General features: G+C 39.9%; 1 protein-coding gene across 5 annotated transcripts in view; it reads right to left on the bottom strand.

Moving 5' to 3' along the window:
* Positions 1-247: 247 nt before the first annotated feature.
* The window catches only part of rps6kl1 (ribosomal protein S6 kinase-like 1), a 40,156-nt gene continuing 20,967 nt past the window's right edge, over positions 248-19,436 (bottom strand). Inside the window, exons 6-11 of one of the 5 annotated variants that reach the window (XM_043697124.1) lie at positions 17,829-17,961; positions 14,380-15,873; positions 14,157-14,246; positions 10,235-10,387; positions 9,125-9,220; positions 248-3,900 (exon numbers count right to left, since the gene is read on the bottom strand). In XM_043697124.1, the coding sequence (XP_043553059.1) occupies positions 3,860-3,900; positions 9,125-9,220; positions 10,235-10,387; positions 14,157-14,246; positions 14,380-15,873; positions 17,829-17,961 (2,007 nt within the window). In that variant the 3' untranslated portion in view covers positions 248-3,859. The remainder of the gene's footprint in view (positions 3,901-9,124; positions 9,221-10,234; positions 10,388-14,156; positions 14,247-14,379; positions 15,874-17,828; positions 17,962-19,436) is intronic. The other 4 variants (XM_043697123.1, XM_043697122.1, XM_043697126.1 and 1 more) reach the window with 4 other exon arrangements.

Here is a 19,436-nt window from a genome sequence, read left to right on the forward strand (position 1 = left end):
CCTGAAGAAGGGCTTATGCCCGAAACGTCGATTCTCCTGTTCCTTGGATACTGCCTGACCTGCTGCGCTTTTCCAGCAACACATTTTCAGATATAACCTATGAAGCCATGTTTAATGCTGGCTGGGATCTGACTTACAATCATACTTGATGGTAATGCTGGATAATTGGCCCAAACAACCTCCTTCAGTGCTTGTAACAATTCTGTGATTTTGTGAATTCATAAAACAGTAAAAAGGCAACAGAAGAGGGATAAATAGTTTTCCTTTTAAAAAAAGTAGATAAAAGAATTCATTCATGACAATTACAAATGTCCTTCAGCAACAATAATTAGCTTTTGACATTTTAACAGAAAGCAGTAATAAATTTAGCTGTACTGTGCATTGCACAGTTAACATTGAAGCATAGACTTTTAATTAATGAACAAAACATGGGCATTTAGCTAAAAAAAACAGAAGAGGGAGATGCAGAAAATTCAACTAATGACTGCTTGCAACTGGAGGTAGACAGACAGATGGTCACTTAACCATTTCCCCAGCTGCCCAGTTCACTCCTCTTCACCCATGAGTTTTCCACAATGGATACCAAGCTCCAGAGTCAGAACTGTGAATACTTTACAATGAAAATTATTTATACCATGATGCTAAACATGGAATCACTGCAGCAGACATCATGTTGCAGCAAACACTAGGATAGAATACATGCAGCATTAACATACTAGGCATTAACTGAATTATTCCCCATTTCAGTAGCCAGTAAGACTCCAGAACAATACATTTATATCAGATTAACCAGCCCAATGATATAGCTTTATTGGGAGACATTACAAAATTCGGTACTGGATCCTGTCCTGTCTGTACTTTAAAGCAAAAGATGGTTTCACTTGTTCTGAAAAAAGGACAGAGAACATGTAATTGGAAGGCTAGAAAAGGAAAGTCAGATTGAAGTTGTCAATGACAACTATCTTCATCTGTTCAAACAGCTGACTGAGCATAGCAATCCAAGTCCTGAAAGGAGTAAAAGCTTTAACCACAGGTCTGCACACTTACAGATGTAAGAGACTAACTTCTGTAATGGCCCAGAACCAGTAGGAGTGTAAAGACCATCTTATTTCTTTTTCTTTGTTTACAATTGTGGACTGGAATGAAAAAAGAACTGGTGTAAAATGCAAGGAGATTGCTGCAGTTCTTTAAAAAAGTCATCCGACACCGATTGTAAGTAGTGTTTACACAACTACTTCTTGGACTCTTGTGATACAGTGGTAATGTCCCTACCTCTCAGCCAACAGGCCTGGATTCAAGTTTGGAGCAGATGAGGTGTGTCTCACAACATCTCTGAACAAGTTGGAAAAAAAACTTCAAGCAGTAGTGAAAGCTTAATTTTCGGTTGAACTGGAATCAGAATGTGTACAAAAGGAACTTTCGCTGGTAATTAAGTACCTGATTGGTCAATGGACTTGTGACTGGTTATTGATGACAAAGGTCTGCCAACAACTATATGATTGGGTCCCAGGTAACTGAAACAACTTGGGAAAAAAACGTTAATATTAGACAGTCAACATGGGGCTTTGTCAAGGGCAGCTCATTTCTGACAAATTTAATTGTGCTCTTTGAAGGGGTGATACCGGCAGTGGGTGAGGGTAGCGCTGGGGATGTTGTATAGCTGAACTTTCAGAAAGCATTTGCTACGGTGCCACATGGCAAGTTGGTTAGCTTTTCTCAGATTGAAGACTAGTTGAAAACAGTGCTCCCCAGCATCAGTGTTGGGACCCTTGCTTTTTCTGATTTACACTTAATGGTAAGGTCCTAGGGAGTGTTGCTGAACAAAGAGCCCTTGAAGTGCAGGTTATTAGTTCCTTGAAAGTGAAGTTACAAGTAGACAAGAGTAGTGAAGGTGATGTTTGGTACGCTTGCCTTTATTGGTCTGTGCATTGAGTATAGGAGTTGGGAGGTCATATTGAGGTTGGACAGGATATTGATTAGGCCACTTTTGGAATTGTGTGCGCAATTCCGGTCACCCTGGAAAGATGTGGTGCAACTCGAAAGGTTCAGAAAAGACTAACAAGGATGTTGCAAGGGCTGGATTTGGAGGGTTTGAGCTATTGGGAGAGGTTGATTAGTCTTAGTGTAACTGGCTTAAATGTGCCTTGTAGATATCCAGTCTTAGCTACATTCTGCTGTTGCACATGGCTGCGAAAATTGTTTAAGAGTCAGCATAGGTACGCAAATTCCCCGATCATCCAAGTCCACTCTGTTGTCCTTCCGGGTTTCTGTATCAGACACTGAGGGGTGATCTAACAAAAGTTTACAAAATGATGAGGGGCATGGATAGTGTGAATAGCCAAGGCCTTTTCCCCAGGGTAGGGGAGTTGAAAATTAGTGGGCATAGCTTTAAGGTGAGAAGCAAAAGATGTAGTTTAAAACATCGCGAGCCTCAAGGTCACTAGTTTACTTTTCCCTTAGCAGTTTTGTAAGCAGTGGCTCTTAACTCGTAAACCTGAGAGTTAAAGCATGTGAACCTACACACCTTGTGTCTTCTTGCAATCAGGTGCCAAAGGAGAATCAAGGATTACGACATTTTGGCAAGCCAAAGGAATCGCAATAAACCCGGTCTTCCAAGTCTTCTCTCTCTGCCCATAACATACATGTTGTATTTCTGCCCACATGCATGTGTAGAAGGGGTTTATAAAGGGTTTAGAATTTCAACTAGTTGTGTCATATGCAAATAGTTCATAATTATTTACCCATTTATTCATTATAGATAGTAATCCTTGTTAAATGTAGAATTCTATTCTGTCAACTTGGGGCTATAGGCAAGTAAAGTGGGGAACTCTGTGTATTGTTAAGAATCTTTAGCAATACTTCTGGGGGTAGAGGGGCTTGCTTTCCAGAGGAGTGACATGTAATAGCTATCAAAATGCAGATCCCCATTCACTGACACATTTGAACCAAACTACTTCAATGCTTTTTGTTAAAATTCTGTAAGATATTTAGAAAACAGCAGTCTAGCAGCTCTGGATTATTGGAAGCTCAATATGTGACCTCACAGGATAGTGAGACATAGGTACATGCCCAGGACCCTTTTCTCATTGAAGTTCCCAAATGTCTGATCTCACACCACCAGATACTTCTCCAAGATAGGAGGGGGAAAGAAGAGACGTCCTGACAAGATTTCACTACTGATCCAATTAATCAATAGGCCCCATTTTAGTTTTAGCATCGTATACCTTGATACATTTTTGAAATTCAGGCCAAGGCAGTTGGGGATTGCCAACCCTGCCTGTATTTGTGAGCTCAGGAAAAGTAGCAAATCTGATCATTTGGTGTAGAAAGTGGTTATTTGCTACAGAGATGCAAAGAGAAAGACGAATACATTAAACCGCAAAATTGAGAGTTAGGGGATTCCCTTATGGACAAATAGGAGCTGGCTGCCAGATAAAGGGTTCCTTAACCAGGAAGAGCCTTTATGTCTATGTATATCTCATCACAAAAATGATTAACGTCACTTGATCGAGGTTTAAAATTCACTGAAGAGTGTCTGATTGGTTCTTTGCCAACACAGGCATTGTTGCAGTGAGCTGAAGGGACCCATGACCAGTTTTAGTGTCAGTGTAACTGGCTTAAATGTGCCTTGTAGATCTCCAGTCTTGGCTGCATTCTGCTGTTGCTCATGGCTGCAGAAACTTTAAGAGTCAGCATAGGTGCATCAATTCCCTGATCGTCCGAGTCCACTCTGTTCTCCTTCTGAGTTTCTGTTGTTAGGTAGAGGATTTTCTGCAAATCGCTTCATCTATAACCATTCAGCTTGTTCCAGTTGACAGTGCTGAAAAAGGAGTGAGATTTTATCTCCTGTGCTCCATTCTCACCAGAACCAAGCCGGCAGCGATAATCCCACTGCAACAACTAGGAGAAGGGAGAGAGGAAAAAAAAAATCAAAGTGAAGGAAATCTAGCTGACCTTAGCTTTGTTTGTGCTCGAAACAGGCACACAAAAGGCTATAAACACTGCTGGAAATAGACTATTAACAGTGTGGAATTATCACCTCAACACTCCCAAGGTCCAGCTTAGCATGTTGGATGGCTGGTTTTTCAATGTACAGCAAACCTGTATTCAATTCTCTCACTGGCTGAAGTTACCACGAAGCATCTCTCCTGTCACCTGAGATGTGATGGCCTTCACACTAAACTACCACAGTCATCCCTCTCTAATCAGAGAGTAGCTTTACAGTCCAGTAGGACTGTGGTAACTTTAGCTTCTTTTTAAAAACACATTTCCCCATTTTCTACCAAAGTCACCAGAAAAAGAATCATATCATATATGCTTTCCTCACAATAAATGTTTAGTTAATCATATTGTGGATACCAATGTTTGTTTTCAGACCCTCCTACTAACTGAAGCCATCACTTTAATGACCAAGGTTATTCACCTGTCATTTAATCTTAAATCATGGCACACTACGACTGCAGACTTTTGAAACCACTAAGAACACCCACGTAAAAATGGTGTGTAGCTCAAAATAGATCCTGTTAGATGGATAATTCCATGCTCTTATCCATTCCTCAGTGTAGTCTGCTGTTTGTTGGTTAGCATAGGCTGAAAGGTCGGTTTCTAGGCTGTATGACTCTATGACTATGATGTGGTGATAATGGAGGCCTAGCCTTTGGGAAGGGTGATTAATATGAATGCAGACTTGCTCACGGACCTACATCCAGAACCTCAACCTGAGCTACAAATCTTCTCAAAACTCGGGTGATTAATATTTCTAGTTTCAAAATATCAGAAAGATGGAAAAGGAGGATGAAAAGAAGGGAGTCTTTTTTTTTAAAAAAGGAGAGCATGCAATACTGGAGATGAGTACATTTCAGAGAGTTCAAGGACACAATTGATTTGACTAGGCCTAATGAATAAACAGCATGCAATTTGATTGCCCATTGTAATACATAGACCATCAACTAGTGGAAAGGATGCAGAAGAAAAGATCTACAATAAAAATACAGAAAGGAGTAAAACATCAAAGTAGTTATAATAGGAACCTTAACTTAGTCATTTGATATTGGCTGTTATAGCAGTAATGCAAGGGGCAGTGAGGAACCCTATACGTTTTTGGGAGAACTTTCTCCTGCAATACGTGCCCAGTGTAACAAGAAAGGAGACACTGCTACACCTTTTCTCGGGAATGAGATGGGCCAAGTAGACCAAGTGACAGTAGCAAACATTCAGGAGACAGTGGTCTTTGTATGGCAAGATCTAAGATGATGGGAGAAAATGGCATTCTTTTCTCCAGTGTAAGGGTAATCAATCAGCAGAGAGCAAGCTTTAATATGGAAAAATCCAACAGACAGGGAAAAACAGTGGCTGATCAATAGGCTACCTTCAAAATGGAGACGGTTTGGACACAGTCAAGATGGACTCCCTCAAAAAAAAAGGAAAGATGATAAAACAAATCCAGAGCTCTCTGGATGACAAAGACAGCAGAAATTAAGTTGAAGATCAAGAAGTGCACTTGTGACAGATGTCATTACGAGATATAGTTGAGAACTACACAGAATAGAGAAGATCCAGAAGGGAGGTGAAAAAGCAAATGCAGTGAAACAAAGCAATTATGAAAGAAGAGTGGCAGCTAACATGAAAAAGAAAAACCCTAAGTCTTCAATAGGATTATCAACAATAAAATGGTAATAAAAAGAAGTGGGGCCAATTAGTGACCTAAAGTGGCATTAACATAAAGGCAAGTGGAATGGCTGAAGTGTTAAAGGATTAATTTGCAAACTGTGTTTACCTATGAAGCAGATGCTACCTAGCCATTCTGACAAGAGGAAGAAACCCGGTCATAGAATCAGAGTCATAGAGATGTACAGCATGGAAACAGACCCTTCGGTCCAACTCGTCCATGCCGACCAGATATCCCAACCCAATCTAGTCCCACCTGCCAGCACCCGGCCCATATCCCTCCAAACCCTTCCTGTTCATATACACATACAAATGCCTCTTAAATGTTGCAATTGTACCAGCCTCCACCACATCCTCTGGCAGCTCATTCCATACACGTACCACCCTCTGCATTAAAAAGTTGCCCCTTAGGTCTCTTTTATATCTTTCCCCTCAATGTCCTGTACAGCCGCAACATGACCTCCCAACTCCTGTACTCAATACTCTGACCAATAAAGGAAAGCATACCAAACGCCTTCTTCACTATCCTATCTACCTGCGACTCCACTTTCAAGGAGCTGTGACCCTGCACTCCAAGGTCTCTTTGTTCAGCAACACTCCCTCAGACCTTACCATTAAGTGTATAAGTCCTGCTAAGATTTGCTTTCCCAAAATGCAGCACCCTGCATTTATCTGAATTAAATCCATCTGCCACTTCTCAGCCCATTGGCCCATCTGGTCCAGATCCTGTTGTAATCAGAGGTCACCCTCTTCACTGTTCACTGCACCTCCAATTTTGGTGTCATCTGCAAACTTACTAACTGTACCTCTTATGCTCGCATCCAAATCATTTATGTATATGACAAAAAGTAGAGGGCCCAGCACCAATCCTTGTGGCACTCCACTGGTCAAAGGCCTCCAGTCTGAAAAGCAACCCTCCACCACCATCTGTCTTCTACCTTTGAGCCAGTTCTGTATCCAAATGGCTAGTTCTCCCTGTATTCCATGGGAGCTAACCTTGCTAATCAATCAGTCTCCCATGGGGAACCTTGTCGAACACCTTACTGAAGTTCATATAGATCACATCTACTGATCTGCCCTCATCAATCTTCTTATCAGGTTCCTGGGAATTTATCCACCTTTACCAGTTTCAAGACATCCAGCACTTCCTCCTCTGTAATACGGACATTTTTCAAGATGTCACCATCTATTTCCCTACAGTCTGTATCTTCAATATCCTTTTCCACACTAAATACTGATGCAAAATACTCGTTTAGTATCTCCCCCCTTTTCTGCACTCCACACAAAGACCGCCTTGCTGATCTTTGAGGGGCCCTATTCTCTCCTTAGTTACCCTTTTGTCCTTAATGTATTTGTAAAAACTCTTTGGATTCTCCTTAATTCTATTTGCCAAAGCTATTTCATGTCCCCTTTTTGCCCTTCTGATTTCCCTCTTAAGTATACTCCTTCTGCCTTTATGCTCATTTAAGGATTCACTTGATCTATCCCGTCTATACCTTACATATGCTTCTTTTTTCTTAACCAAACCCTCAATTTCTTTAGTCATCCAGCATTGCCTAAACCTACCAGTCTTTCCTTTCACCCGAGAAGGTTTTAAAATTCACAGATAAGCTACTAAGATAACATATTGGTTAAGTTGTTGGTACTTAAGTTTAATTAAGCACCAGGACCAGAAGAGATACTGAAGGAAGTGACTGTGGAAATTTCAGAGACACTGGCAATAATCTTCCAACCTCTTTTAGATTGAAGATGATGCCAGAGGATTGGAGAATTACAAACATCAGGCAAGATAAAAGTCATGGAGTAAAAAAAAAGGACACAGTAGCAATATGGATGCAAAACTGGCTGAGAAAGAGGAAATGAAGAGAAATGGCGGATGGGCATTTTACAAGCTGGAAATTGTGGGACTCTCCAGGTGTACTGGGACCCTTGCTTTTCCTGTTACATAAATGATCTAAATTTTGGTGTGCAGGGGACGATTTCAAAGTTTGCAGATGAGAAGAATTGGGTAAATGAAAGCCCTGAAGAGGGGGGTGAGGAACTTCAAACAGATAGTGACACTTTGACGGAGTAGGTAGATAGGTAGCAAATAAATTTCAATGCAAGTGTGATGCATTTTGGTATAAAAGGACACGGTTTTTTAAAAAGGGTGTGAAGAATCCAAGACACTTGGCTATAGATACACACAGCCATTAAAAATGTGGCAGGACTGGTAGAGAGAGCTGTGAATGAAGCATACCATATTCTAGGCATCATAAATGGGGGTAGAAATTACAAGAATTGGGAGGTTACAACCACTGTATGTAAAGTACTGGTTAGGTCTTGGCTGGAGAATTGTGTATTGTTTTGAAAAGCAATGTTGATATCAGTTAAGCAAAATGTCCATCTAAGTGATATCACTTTATGAAATGAATTGTCATCAATTTAGACATACTCAGATCTTTCTCACTGCTTTAGGTTGTTGCCAAAGAAAATGAGCAATCTTGAGAAATAAATCGAAAGCACACACAAGAACAGAAATTGCTGGAAAAGCTCAGTGGGTCTAGCAGCATCTATGCACGGAAATTAGAGTTAACGTTTCGGGTCCAGTGACCCTTCCTCAGACCTTAGTACTCAGTTCACAGATGTTGCCAGACTTGAAGAGCTTTTCCAGCAGTTTCTGTTTTGGTGTGTGCTTTTGATTGTTTCTCAAGATTTCAGTTTAATATCTATTGTGAAGGCAGCTAACTGTGACATGTAGCACGCTTTACTTTTGCACTGAAGTTGGAGACTGTGGCAATATTGTTTAAAGTCAACAAATGTTTGCCTTCAAAGCAAGAATACAGTCAGTTGTTGACTTTAAACAATGTTGCCAAAGTCTCCAACTTCTGTGCAAAAGTAAAGAGAGCAACATTGTCACAGTTAGCCACCTTCACAATAGATATTAAACTGAAATATTGTTAGGGTGAACCCAAAAGATTTTTTGGAACTCTCAAGAGTTGTTTTTTGATGCTTGAGACAATATTCTTCCCTCAATTGATGCTACCAAAACCAAATCATTTCATTTGTACTTCAGGGTCCATAGTGTGTCCAAACTGTCTGCAGCACTAGTCTATAAAAGCTTGGCTAGACTGGTGTTCTTTGTCAGATCTGAAGCACAGAAATCTTGATAAACTGCAATATAAATGGAAGAAGTTTATTTGTATATAGATGTTCCAGACCAAGTTATGTTAAGCTATAACTGAATCATCATCATTCTTGATCACTTTATTCAGAAATGGTCTTCAAATTTCAATATTTCCTGATCAACCTGCTCAGACATGTTACCACATTCCTCTGGAGCAGGTGGAACTTGTACTCTGGATTCCTGGCTCAGAGGGTAGGTACACTACCACTGTGCCACATGAGCACTTGACTTCAAATGCTGAGGAGAAAAATCTTGATGTACACAGCACAATTAACTGATTGGCACCCTCACCTGTTGGAGAAGTGACACTGCTGTAGGACTGAGATGGTCCGGGAGTTTGAGCTGGGTGTAAGGATGGATTCTGGAAGGGTAGCACTGAGACAAGGTCTGGGACAGACAGAGATACAGAACATCAGTTTACAATACTGAGAAACACAATTCTGGGTCAATAGTCCTTTGATTGTATTTCTCCAGCAGGGGTATAACTTCTGACGACTAATACATTAAAAAAAAATTATCACTTGGTTAATGAGAAACTCAAAATAAGCAATTCACACTTAAGAGTAGATTCAAATTGGCTGAATTATAGAAAACAAATGGATACTTGAAGGAATCAAACCAGGTGCAAAATAATCAGTTGGATATTCTAAGGGTACATGGAGGCTACTTTTTTTTTCTAATTTGGATCAAATGACTTGCATTTGCAACTCAGTCAATTGCAAGTTTGTCAACTTTGCAGATGAGTGGCAGTAATACGCAGAAAGAACAGTAGGTTACATGGAATGTCTACATTAAAGCAATGACTTCAAGAAAAACATGGAAACAGTACTTCAGTTTTGATTGGATTTGAATAGATTAAGGGGGAAGAAGAAAGAAACTTTGTTTTGGTTGACTTGAATTGCTACAATTCGAAATGATGCAAAACAGCCATCAACAAATTCAACAGTATATAAAAATAAGTTTGACGGAGCTGTGATAAAACCATACAATGTTCTGGTCAGAGTTCATCCCAGATAACGCTGCCCCAAAACACAAGGTATTGTACCAGTCAAGGAACCGCAAAGCTCAGTAGGAACATTGGTAGCTTGAGTGAGATTAGCGTAACTTGAGCTTTTGTGTTGCAAGCAGGAACCAGACAGGTGACCTAATTTTCTAAGCATGGAAAGTGGTTAAAAGGAATGGAAAAAGATACAGTCTGATTAAGATAGTCATTGAAATTGAAAAAAATAGGAGGAGGACGTGTACTCAGAGTACTGAAAGATACTAGGATTTGAATGTCCTTTAGTGAAAAGGCGAGATCAACAAATTGATCAGCACCAGAGTGCAGGTAGTCTAAACCCTGGAATCGTTTAAGGGACAATTATTTGCAGCAATGGTGTCAGGATGTGTCGAGCCACTTACCTTTATGCAACTGGTATAAAATCTCAACAACAAAAAAAAAACAAGATGTCACAAAAGCGTCAACAGTTACCATCCCAGTTAGAAGTTCAAACAGCAATGCTCCAAGGCTCCACCAGTCACAGGCCTCTGTTACTCTTCCAACCCCACCAACCTCTGCCAACATTTAAAAAGAATTAGAAATTACAGAAGGTGACCTTAAATTATTACAAATATTATAATTTTAATGTTCCACATTTTCTTCTTAAACAGTACTTGGAGGTGCAGTGTAGGAACTATTCTTTTAGTTTTTCTTAATTTAAACATTGCTGAAAGGAGATACAAAGTTGTGCACTTATCAATGCTAAGACACAAAAAACAGACTTTGAATAATGTATACTTAATATAGTATAATGAAGGTGGATTGGTTGAGTCACAGTTGGTATGGAGATACAGCAGGAATAGTTAATTGGCAATCTTCATTCTCAGACCAAACGGATAAATTGCAACTGGTCATAGTCATACAGATGTACAGCACGGAAGCAGACCCTTCAGTCCAACCCATCCATACTGACCAGATATCCCAACCCAACCTGGTCCCGCCTGCCAGCACCCAGCCCATATGTCTCCAAACCCTTCCTATTCATATATCCATCCAGATGCCTTTGAAATGTTGCAATCGTACTAACACATACACACAAACACACACTCTGCGTGAAAAGGTTTTTCATCTTTCCCCTCTCACCCTAAATCTATGCCCTCTAGTTATGGACTCCCCCATCCCAGGGAAAAGACTTTGTCTATTTATCCTGTCTATCCCCCTCATGATTTTGTAAACCTTTATAAAGGTCACTCGTCAGCCTTCAATGCTCCAGAGAAACCAGACCCAACCTATTCAACCTCTTCTTATAGCTCAAACCCTCCAACCCTAGCAACATCCTTGTAAATCTTTTCTGAACCCTTTCAGGTTTCACAACATCCTTCAGATAGGAAGGAGACCAGAAGTGCATGTAATATTCCAAAAGTGGCCTAACCAATGTCCTGTACAGCTGCAACATGATCTCCCAACTCCTGTACTCAATACTCTGATCAATAAAGGAAAGCATTTTAGACACCTTCTTCACTATCCTATCTACCTGCGACTCCACTTTCAAGGAGCTATGAACCTGCACTCCAAGGTCTCTTTGTTCAGCAACACTCTCTGGGACCTTACTATTAAGGTGTATAATTCCTGTTAAGATTTGCTTTCCCAAAATGCAACACTTCACTTTGATCTAAAGTAAATTCCATCTGCCACTTCTCTGCCCATTGATCCATCTGGTCCAGATCCTGTTGTAATCTGAGGTAATCTTCTTCACTGTCCACCTCCAATTTTGGTGTCGTCTACAAACTTACTAACTATACCTCTTATGCTCACATCCAAAATCATTTATATAAAATGATGAAAAGTAGTGGACACAGCACCGATCCTTGTGGCACTCCACTGGTCACAGGCCTCCAGTCTGAAAAACAACCCTCCACCACCTAACCTTGAGATCTAACCTTGCTAACCAGTCTTCCATGGGGAACCTTGTCAAACGCCTTACTGAAGTCCATATAGATCACGTCCACCGCTCTGCCCTCATCAATCCTGGGTGCTATCATAGGTTTGCAGAAGAGATTAGCCATCTATGACCTCTTGTTCCCTCCAATGAAAAAAAAATTGTAATGCATAAAACAGGGTTGTGTGTTAAAATACAGTACCTCTATTACATGCAAATGCAGCACACTGAGCCTAATGACAAACCTAAACTAATTTCATGCGTAATTCTCAGCATGGGTTATTTTATAAACACTGTCTAACAGCAGAATTATATCCAAATGGTGGACATGGTGTTCAGAAACAAGCATGGGCTGCTTCAGGTCAGTCAATAAGCTGCCCACTGTGAGCATTCAACCAGATCATTACTTCCCTTCCCTTCCCCTCCCCACCCCCACCCCCACCCCCACTCCCTCAAGTCTATTTCTTGTGAACCAGTCCTGATGAGTACATGAAGAAAAGCTTTGATTTCCTCTCATTTTAGCAAGGCTTAAATGCAGTACAGGTAGACACTCCTTTATCCAAAGTCTAAAAAGCTCCAAAATCCGAAGATATTTTTGTGAAGTTTTTCCTCTCATTAACAAGGTTGTTTGGCATGCAAACAGTTAACCCAACTCCACACTCATTTGACCCACATCACTCAGATGCAATGTTGGGGCATGACCCAGCAATGGCAGCTGTCAATTCTGTCACAGGGTCCATAGTACTCACAGATGTGTCTGCTGTTCAGTACGTTTTGTAAATAATCTCACCGTTAAACTGTCACTGATTCCAAAATCCGAAAAATTCCGAATTCTGAAAACCAGCTGATCCCAAGGGTTTTAAATAAAAGATTGTGTACCTATACTAGTCAGCATTTATTTTCTTTCAGCAATATTCAGTGTAGAATATATTTCACCCATCTTATTTCATCCATCCAGAATAGCTCTATATTCTCCTAATGTTGGACGTAATTGTTTTGTTAGATGATATCAGTGTTTTTGCCTCTACCACACATTCTGATGGATCACTCTGAAGAGGTTCCCAATACAACACCACTTACTAGACTGAGGCAGTATCCCCTTTCCCTAACATTATCTATTTGCCACTCTATTAGATGAAAAATTCAAAATCTCTCAGTTCTCTCTCATTGCTCTGGTAATCAGACTGTAGTGATATGTTTTATGGTCTACCTTTACACGGAGCATCTCTAATACTCTGTGGCCAAACCACAAACATGTTGAAGTACATCGTGAGCAGAGCACTGGACAGTTAAAACACCTTCAAATTTTTTTTTGACTATTCTGCTAAAGCAGACATTGTAATAACTTTACTAAACACCACTGTTTATTTCTGTAATTCCACATGCTACTTCTGGTTTATCCACCTGGAATTCCACTTTTCATTAAGGTGAATTGCCAATTCATCTTAAAGAGCCCAACAATGAGAAAAAAGAAATGCTAGAAGGAAATCATTTTAGTCAACAAGAAAAAAGAAGAAACATGACAGTTGAGTGATTAAGTAAATGTCAAACAGATAACTAACAACTAGCAATTAGACTTCAGGCAGAATGAGATTAATCTAGGACAGAAAATATTTATAGAAATGCCTTTAATGTGAAAAAGATCTCAAAACATTTCATTGGAGTATGTTATCAAAAAGATAGATAGGAAGAAACAAAGAAAAAAAAAAGTTACAAGAGTTAGGGAGGGAATGTCAGAGCCGAGGGAACAGGCAGCCAAAAAACACAGCCACAACTGCTGTGGCAATTAAAAATCAAGGATACTCAATTCATCATAATTAGATAAGCAGAGGTTTCTAAAAGGTTGTGGGACTGAGATCATTACAGGGATTGGGAACAAAGAGACCAAGGAGAAATTTGAAAACAACATTCAGTTGTCTGAATGGAAGCCAATGTAGATTTTGTAAGCTCAGGGGAGATGGGTGAATCTTTTCCCAGAAAAGCTGACTACTAAACTAAGGGTTATAGCCTAAACTGACCAGTTTTCTTACTCCCTGCCCAAATATTCTCTCTCCATTTATAAACCAAGTGATTGATACACTGTTCACCCGAGTCTCATCACAAGCAATCTGGTTTAGGTTCCATCTAACCGCCAATTACATAACTTTCAAGCTGCAACTGCACAAAATGGTGGCTCTTTGCTCCTACATTTTAACATTCCAAAAGCAGAGCTCAGGTCAGATAATTCTGAGCATGTAGTGAATCTAGTACAATTGTGATTTGGGTGTCTCTGCGAATGTGGTGCAATTACCCATTAAGTAAATCTGCTATCATTTATCTCAAAAAGATGTTAAATGTCTTCAGATACTTCACTGGGAAATCTAGTATGTGAGTTTAGTTTTGTAATCCAAAACCAAAATCGGTACCTGGTGCACAGTACATATCCTCTATCGCTTTAGCACTACATTGAACTTCAACTTCACTCCATTGGCCGAAGTAAGTGAGGCAAATGTGACCTATCAAGGTAGAAAATAGTAGTTCTCATCAATGATTTCACACAACACACACAACCTCCAGTCCTACATGATGGAAGCACCAATATTTGAGAAAAACTAGTACAAATCTTAAGCCCCTGCCCTCCCGTCTCACCTGCATTGTCCACAAGTATATTTCTTGGATTTAGATCCAGACATACAATTCCTTGTTGATGTAAGCTTTCTAAGGCGAGAACCATCTCAGCTGCCCAGATTCTAATGTGATCCTCAGACAGACCAGAGGTGGCTTGATTTGGATCAGGCAGTTCAGCTTTTGAATTCAGAGTTGAAAGACATGCTCCTGACAAATCTTCTGCTTTGTCAGGAGCAGAAAAGCCCAACATCCTGTTGCAGCACCTTCCATTCTCAGCTTTGCGAAGGCACCCTTTGCACAAAATAGTTCTGGCATTGCAATTCTCATGGTCACAGCAGGTTTCAGGAACTGACGTTTGGTTTGGAAGTTTAAACAGATGGTCAATCCTCTCAGGACTTTCACCTTTGTGGGTCAACACTTCCACTTCATTAGTTGAGATACCTTTCAACGTTAATGCCTTTACTGGAGGCTCAATTAAAGATGATTTCAAGTGCGTATTAGGTTGTTGCATGGGGCTGAGTACACTCACTGAAGTCTTCTGCTCTGACAGCCCCTTTCCCAACACTGTGACAGCGGTATTTCTCACAGGCATTACAGATGATGCTCCTACAAGGACTAGCTCAGAATTATCCACAACACCAGTGACTTTGCTACTATCCTCAATGGTATCTAAAGGATTGACTGTAATTTGGTATGAACCTCTTTGCCGTCTGCTAGCCTTCAAGTTCAAGCTGGTGGCTCTAACAGGACTTCTAATTGGACTAGATCCATTCAGAGGCTTCTCATGAATCAAAATAACCTTTTCTTTCAGCAGATCTGAACCTGCTTGGCTTTGGTGAGTTTTTGATGACTTTGGGCTCAATGCATCATTGGAGCTTTTGATTTCTGAAAAACAATCATGGGACCGTAAAATCTTATCCTCGTAGAGAAGCTGACTCTTTTCACTCTGAAGGTCTTTTTGCATGAAATGGTCCACAGTTATTGTCATGGCATGATTGGCGTTCTTTTCTGGAAGCAAGACATTGAGGTCAAAGGTTAAATCATCGCTATATATCAGATGCGCCATTTGTAAGCTTGTTCCCTCAGCACTCCCCCTCAAGCCATTCAATGCCAGGCAACCCTTTGAAATTCCATCATTTCCTTGCCAAATTTTTGCTTTGTTTGCACTCGCACTGTGTGCGCTCAGTTGGTCCGTGATATTTACTTGGCAGGATGCCTGGTCGTTCACAGATTCTTGTTGCGAACTTGATTTTGGATCATTGATGCCATCAGTATTGTACTCATACTTCTTGTCACATTTGCCATTTATTTCATTCTTGATCTCTCTTTGCCATTCTTTCTTGCTATTGGGTGGAAGTATGGAATTGTCACTGCACATGGATGAGAGAGAGGGAGCAGTATAGCTGTTTCTCAGTTTAATGGTTTTGTGATGTGGACTGGAGCATTCTGGAAATTCCATACCCTTTTCTGTGATAGATGGACGGAGGTGACGCAGCTGAGACCAAAGCTTCCCTGCTGAAGACAAAGAACAAAGACTTCAGCCTTACAATTTGCATTAGACAGTGGAAAATATTTTAACTGTAGTCTTACCAATGCAAAGCAGTAAGCAGTGATTAAAGATGTAACACATATAGTAGCTCTAGCTCAGTTGATAGCACAGTTACAGCAATCAGAAGATAGTGGATTCATGTCCCATTTAACATGACTTGAGCATAAATTTCAAGCTGAACAGACCAGTGCAGAACAGAGGAAGTGGTTCATGGTTAACAGGCAAAGGTTACACTCATAAAACGTCATAACACTATTATGAAGAATAATATTGGAAAACTTCCATGCCAACATGGCCAATATGTATCTCACAACCGACTCTGCTGAAACAAGCAAAAAACAAAGTCTCTTAATGGAATTTGTGAGAACGTGTTAACTTGGCTTTCATATTTCCTAAGTTACATTCGGGTATCAAAGATTATTGGGATAGATGGGAATGTAGGGAAGAAACAAACAGATCAGCCATGATCCTATTGAATGACACAGTAGGTTCAAGGGACTGAATGGTCTACTTCTGCGCCTAATTTGTATTGTTTGTACACACACAAGACCTACACTTAATCTATTGTAGCTTATTCAGAATGTCCCAAGGTTGCAAAAAGCATTATTAAAATGTAAGTTTTCTTTCAGGCAAATTTCTATGCAAATGAAGTTCCTCATCAAGATAAGAAACAATTGTTTTTGTGCCCAATTGTCCTATTAAGTTCACTACCTTGAATAGTCCCTATACAACCTGCATTGTCTACAACGGTCTCTTTTTCTGGATTACTGAAGTTAAAACATTGAACTAAAAATATTCAGCCCTGAGTTTCATTTGTGGAATGAAATTAGTCAGGGTCATAACAAAAAGAACTTGCAAATCAATAGCATCTTTCACCACATTGGAATGTCCCAGGTAGCAAGAACATTCGAAGCACAGTCACTATTGTAATGGAGGAAAGATTGCAAAAAACGAGAGAGATCTGGACTAGATAAACTTTTTTTTGAGGAACATTGGTCAGGTCACCAAGGAGAGCTCCCTTACTCAAGCGAACAAATAAGGCCTTGACCTAAATCTCAAAGAACATGAAATAGCAGATATTTTCTAATCAACCCTGTTCAGCGATGTTATTATACATCTCTGGAGTAAGTGGGACTTGAACCTGGACAACCTGGTTCAGGTGTATTCAATAGTATCAGCATTATGTTTACCCATGTAATCTTGCTATCCACTTAACTAGAAATATGGCCAATTTGACGAGTAGAAGTTCTCAGGGCAACAAATAAAATATGATACAAAGTACAAAGAGATGAAACCAAGTCAAGCACAGGTGTGGTAATTATACCAGAGTCAGAGTCATGCTGCACAGAAAATCAAGTTTGCATCAACTCATCTACAGTAGTCCCACTTGTCAGCAGTTAGCCCATAGTCTTGAATGGAAGAGCACTTGAAATGTCATTTTTAAAAGGCTAAGAGGAACTGCATTCCATATTACCACCATCCTCTGGGTGAAAAATGACTTTCCCTATCTCTAACCTCTTGCCCTTCATCTTAAAATAATGCCCCTTCTTTATTGACCCTTCAATTAAGGGGAATAGCTGCTTCCTAACCACCCTATCCATGCCTCCCTCAATCAGGTCTCTTAGTCTCTCCCTAAAGAAAATAGCCCAAGCTTATCCAGCCTTTCTTCATAGCTATAACACTCCATCTCATGCAATATCACGGTGAATATTTTCTGCACTCCCCCCAGTGCAATCACTTTTTAAATGAAGTCAGTTAGGGACAGACTCAAGGTAGCAATTTTCGAACAACGTTTATGGCTAGTGTTTATGACACCCCCCACCTCCCCAAACATCATAAAAAGGATTTAGTTCTCAATACACAATTCTATAAGTGTCATTCTTCATCATTCCTCCTCTTCAATGTTCAAGCAGGCCATTACCTGGTACATGCTCCAGGTGAAGGAAGACTGCATCATCACTCACATAATACTGCAGGAGTTGCACCATAAATGGAACACCCTGTGGTATTATTGTCGGACATTCACGATTCACCAGGCTACATTTGGGTAGACTCTATAGGAAGAGAAAGTAGAATTTGTTGGAATTTGCCTTCTTGTACCACATATAACCCACAGCTAAACCACAGGACAGCTAACTTTCTCCAGTCACGAAAACCAGCCATTGGCGAGAAGCATGAAGAACAACTTTGCTTCACTTTCCTCATAGCCTCTGCTCAGTATTTTAAACTTAAGAAAACATCATTCATGCAAATTGATAATCCGAACACTCCATGGTATTATATTGTGTTTGCACTAAATAAACGGTTTCAGATCATTTTGCTGATTATACAGTGATGTGCCACAAATGTTAAAATGACAATGGCAAATATATTTCTGAGAACAAGAGAAATACTGATCTTAGGTAACTTTATCCAATTGTTTCAGGAGTTTAGCTGAAAAAAAAGTGAACAGAATGTAAGCAATTAGGTGAATAAAAAATGAGGAAAGTGCAGAATTGAGATGAATAATGTCCTTTGTCAGTTTAAATCCCCAGTTTAGAACTTAAACACAATCTGGAATGACACTTTCTGATGTGGAAATCCATTTCTCTTATCTCCATCAGGTAGGCAGCATTTAAATGTTAAAAAAGAGAGAGGCACACTCAATTCGGATGCATGTCAATCAATTCAAATACATCAAATTTGAGGGTTCAGGTTTTAGAGCCAATCTTAAATTTCCAAACTCCACAATATAATGATGGTGTCCATGGATGCCAACTCTAAACTCAAACTACACTGCTTGGATGCAGAGGTATGTGGGGGCAAGAGGCTGTAAAGGGATGAAGAAAGATGCTCGAGGTTGCAAAACGAGAACCAATTTTAATGTCAAAAAGAAATACACGGCTAACTAGAATGTATAAAACTTAAAAATTAGAGGGGTAATTAATTCCTTTTAAATTCCACATCTCGCTCAGGGCTGTATATATTCAGGAGCTACAACATGGCCAGCAAAATGTAGCAGATGTTATTATAATGAACACCACCAACTGTCAAATTTAAAATCGGAAATGGAGATCTAATATGCACTAAACTTCCAGCTTTGTGCATATGGAATGAAAATACACTAACAGTGACCCCCACAGCCTATGGCAGGTGTGCTTAGGGTGTTGACTTTTTGTATGTAGAATTGTGTCGATTACTTCGAGGGAAAAAACCTTGTTGCTAACCTATGTCTTTTGACTTGTACCAATCTAAACACCATGTTCAGGTGGGTGTTACAACTTGAAGTTTAATACACAGTTCATAATTGTCAAAGGAAGTTCTAACTTTTTTTATAACTCTGCTTCTGCAGGTGTTAAATGCTGACAAATGATGCTACATAAATGCATCACCTAGCAAGAATAAAAAGTAGTTCACAAAAATCAAAAACTATAAGAATTATTACAGCGCAAAAAGACTATAAAGTCCACTGTGTCTGCACCAGCTCTACGAATAAGCGATTTGCAGCAAGTGGAATTTGATGGGGAAAAATCAGCAGCATCTTTGAAGA

Source organism: Chiloscyllium plagiosum, chromosome 10, assembly GCF_004010195.1.
Source record: "Chiloscyllium plagiosum isolate BGI_BamShark_2017 chromosome 10, ASM401019v2, whole genome shotgun sequence".
In the NCBI taxonomy this organism is placed as follows: Eukaryota; Metazoa; Chordata; class Chondrichthyes; order Orectolobiformes; family Hemiscylliidae; genus Chiloscyllium; species Chiloscyllium plagiosum.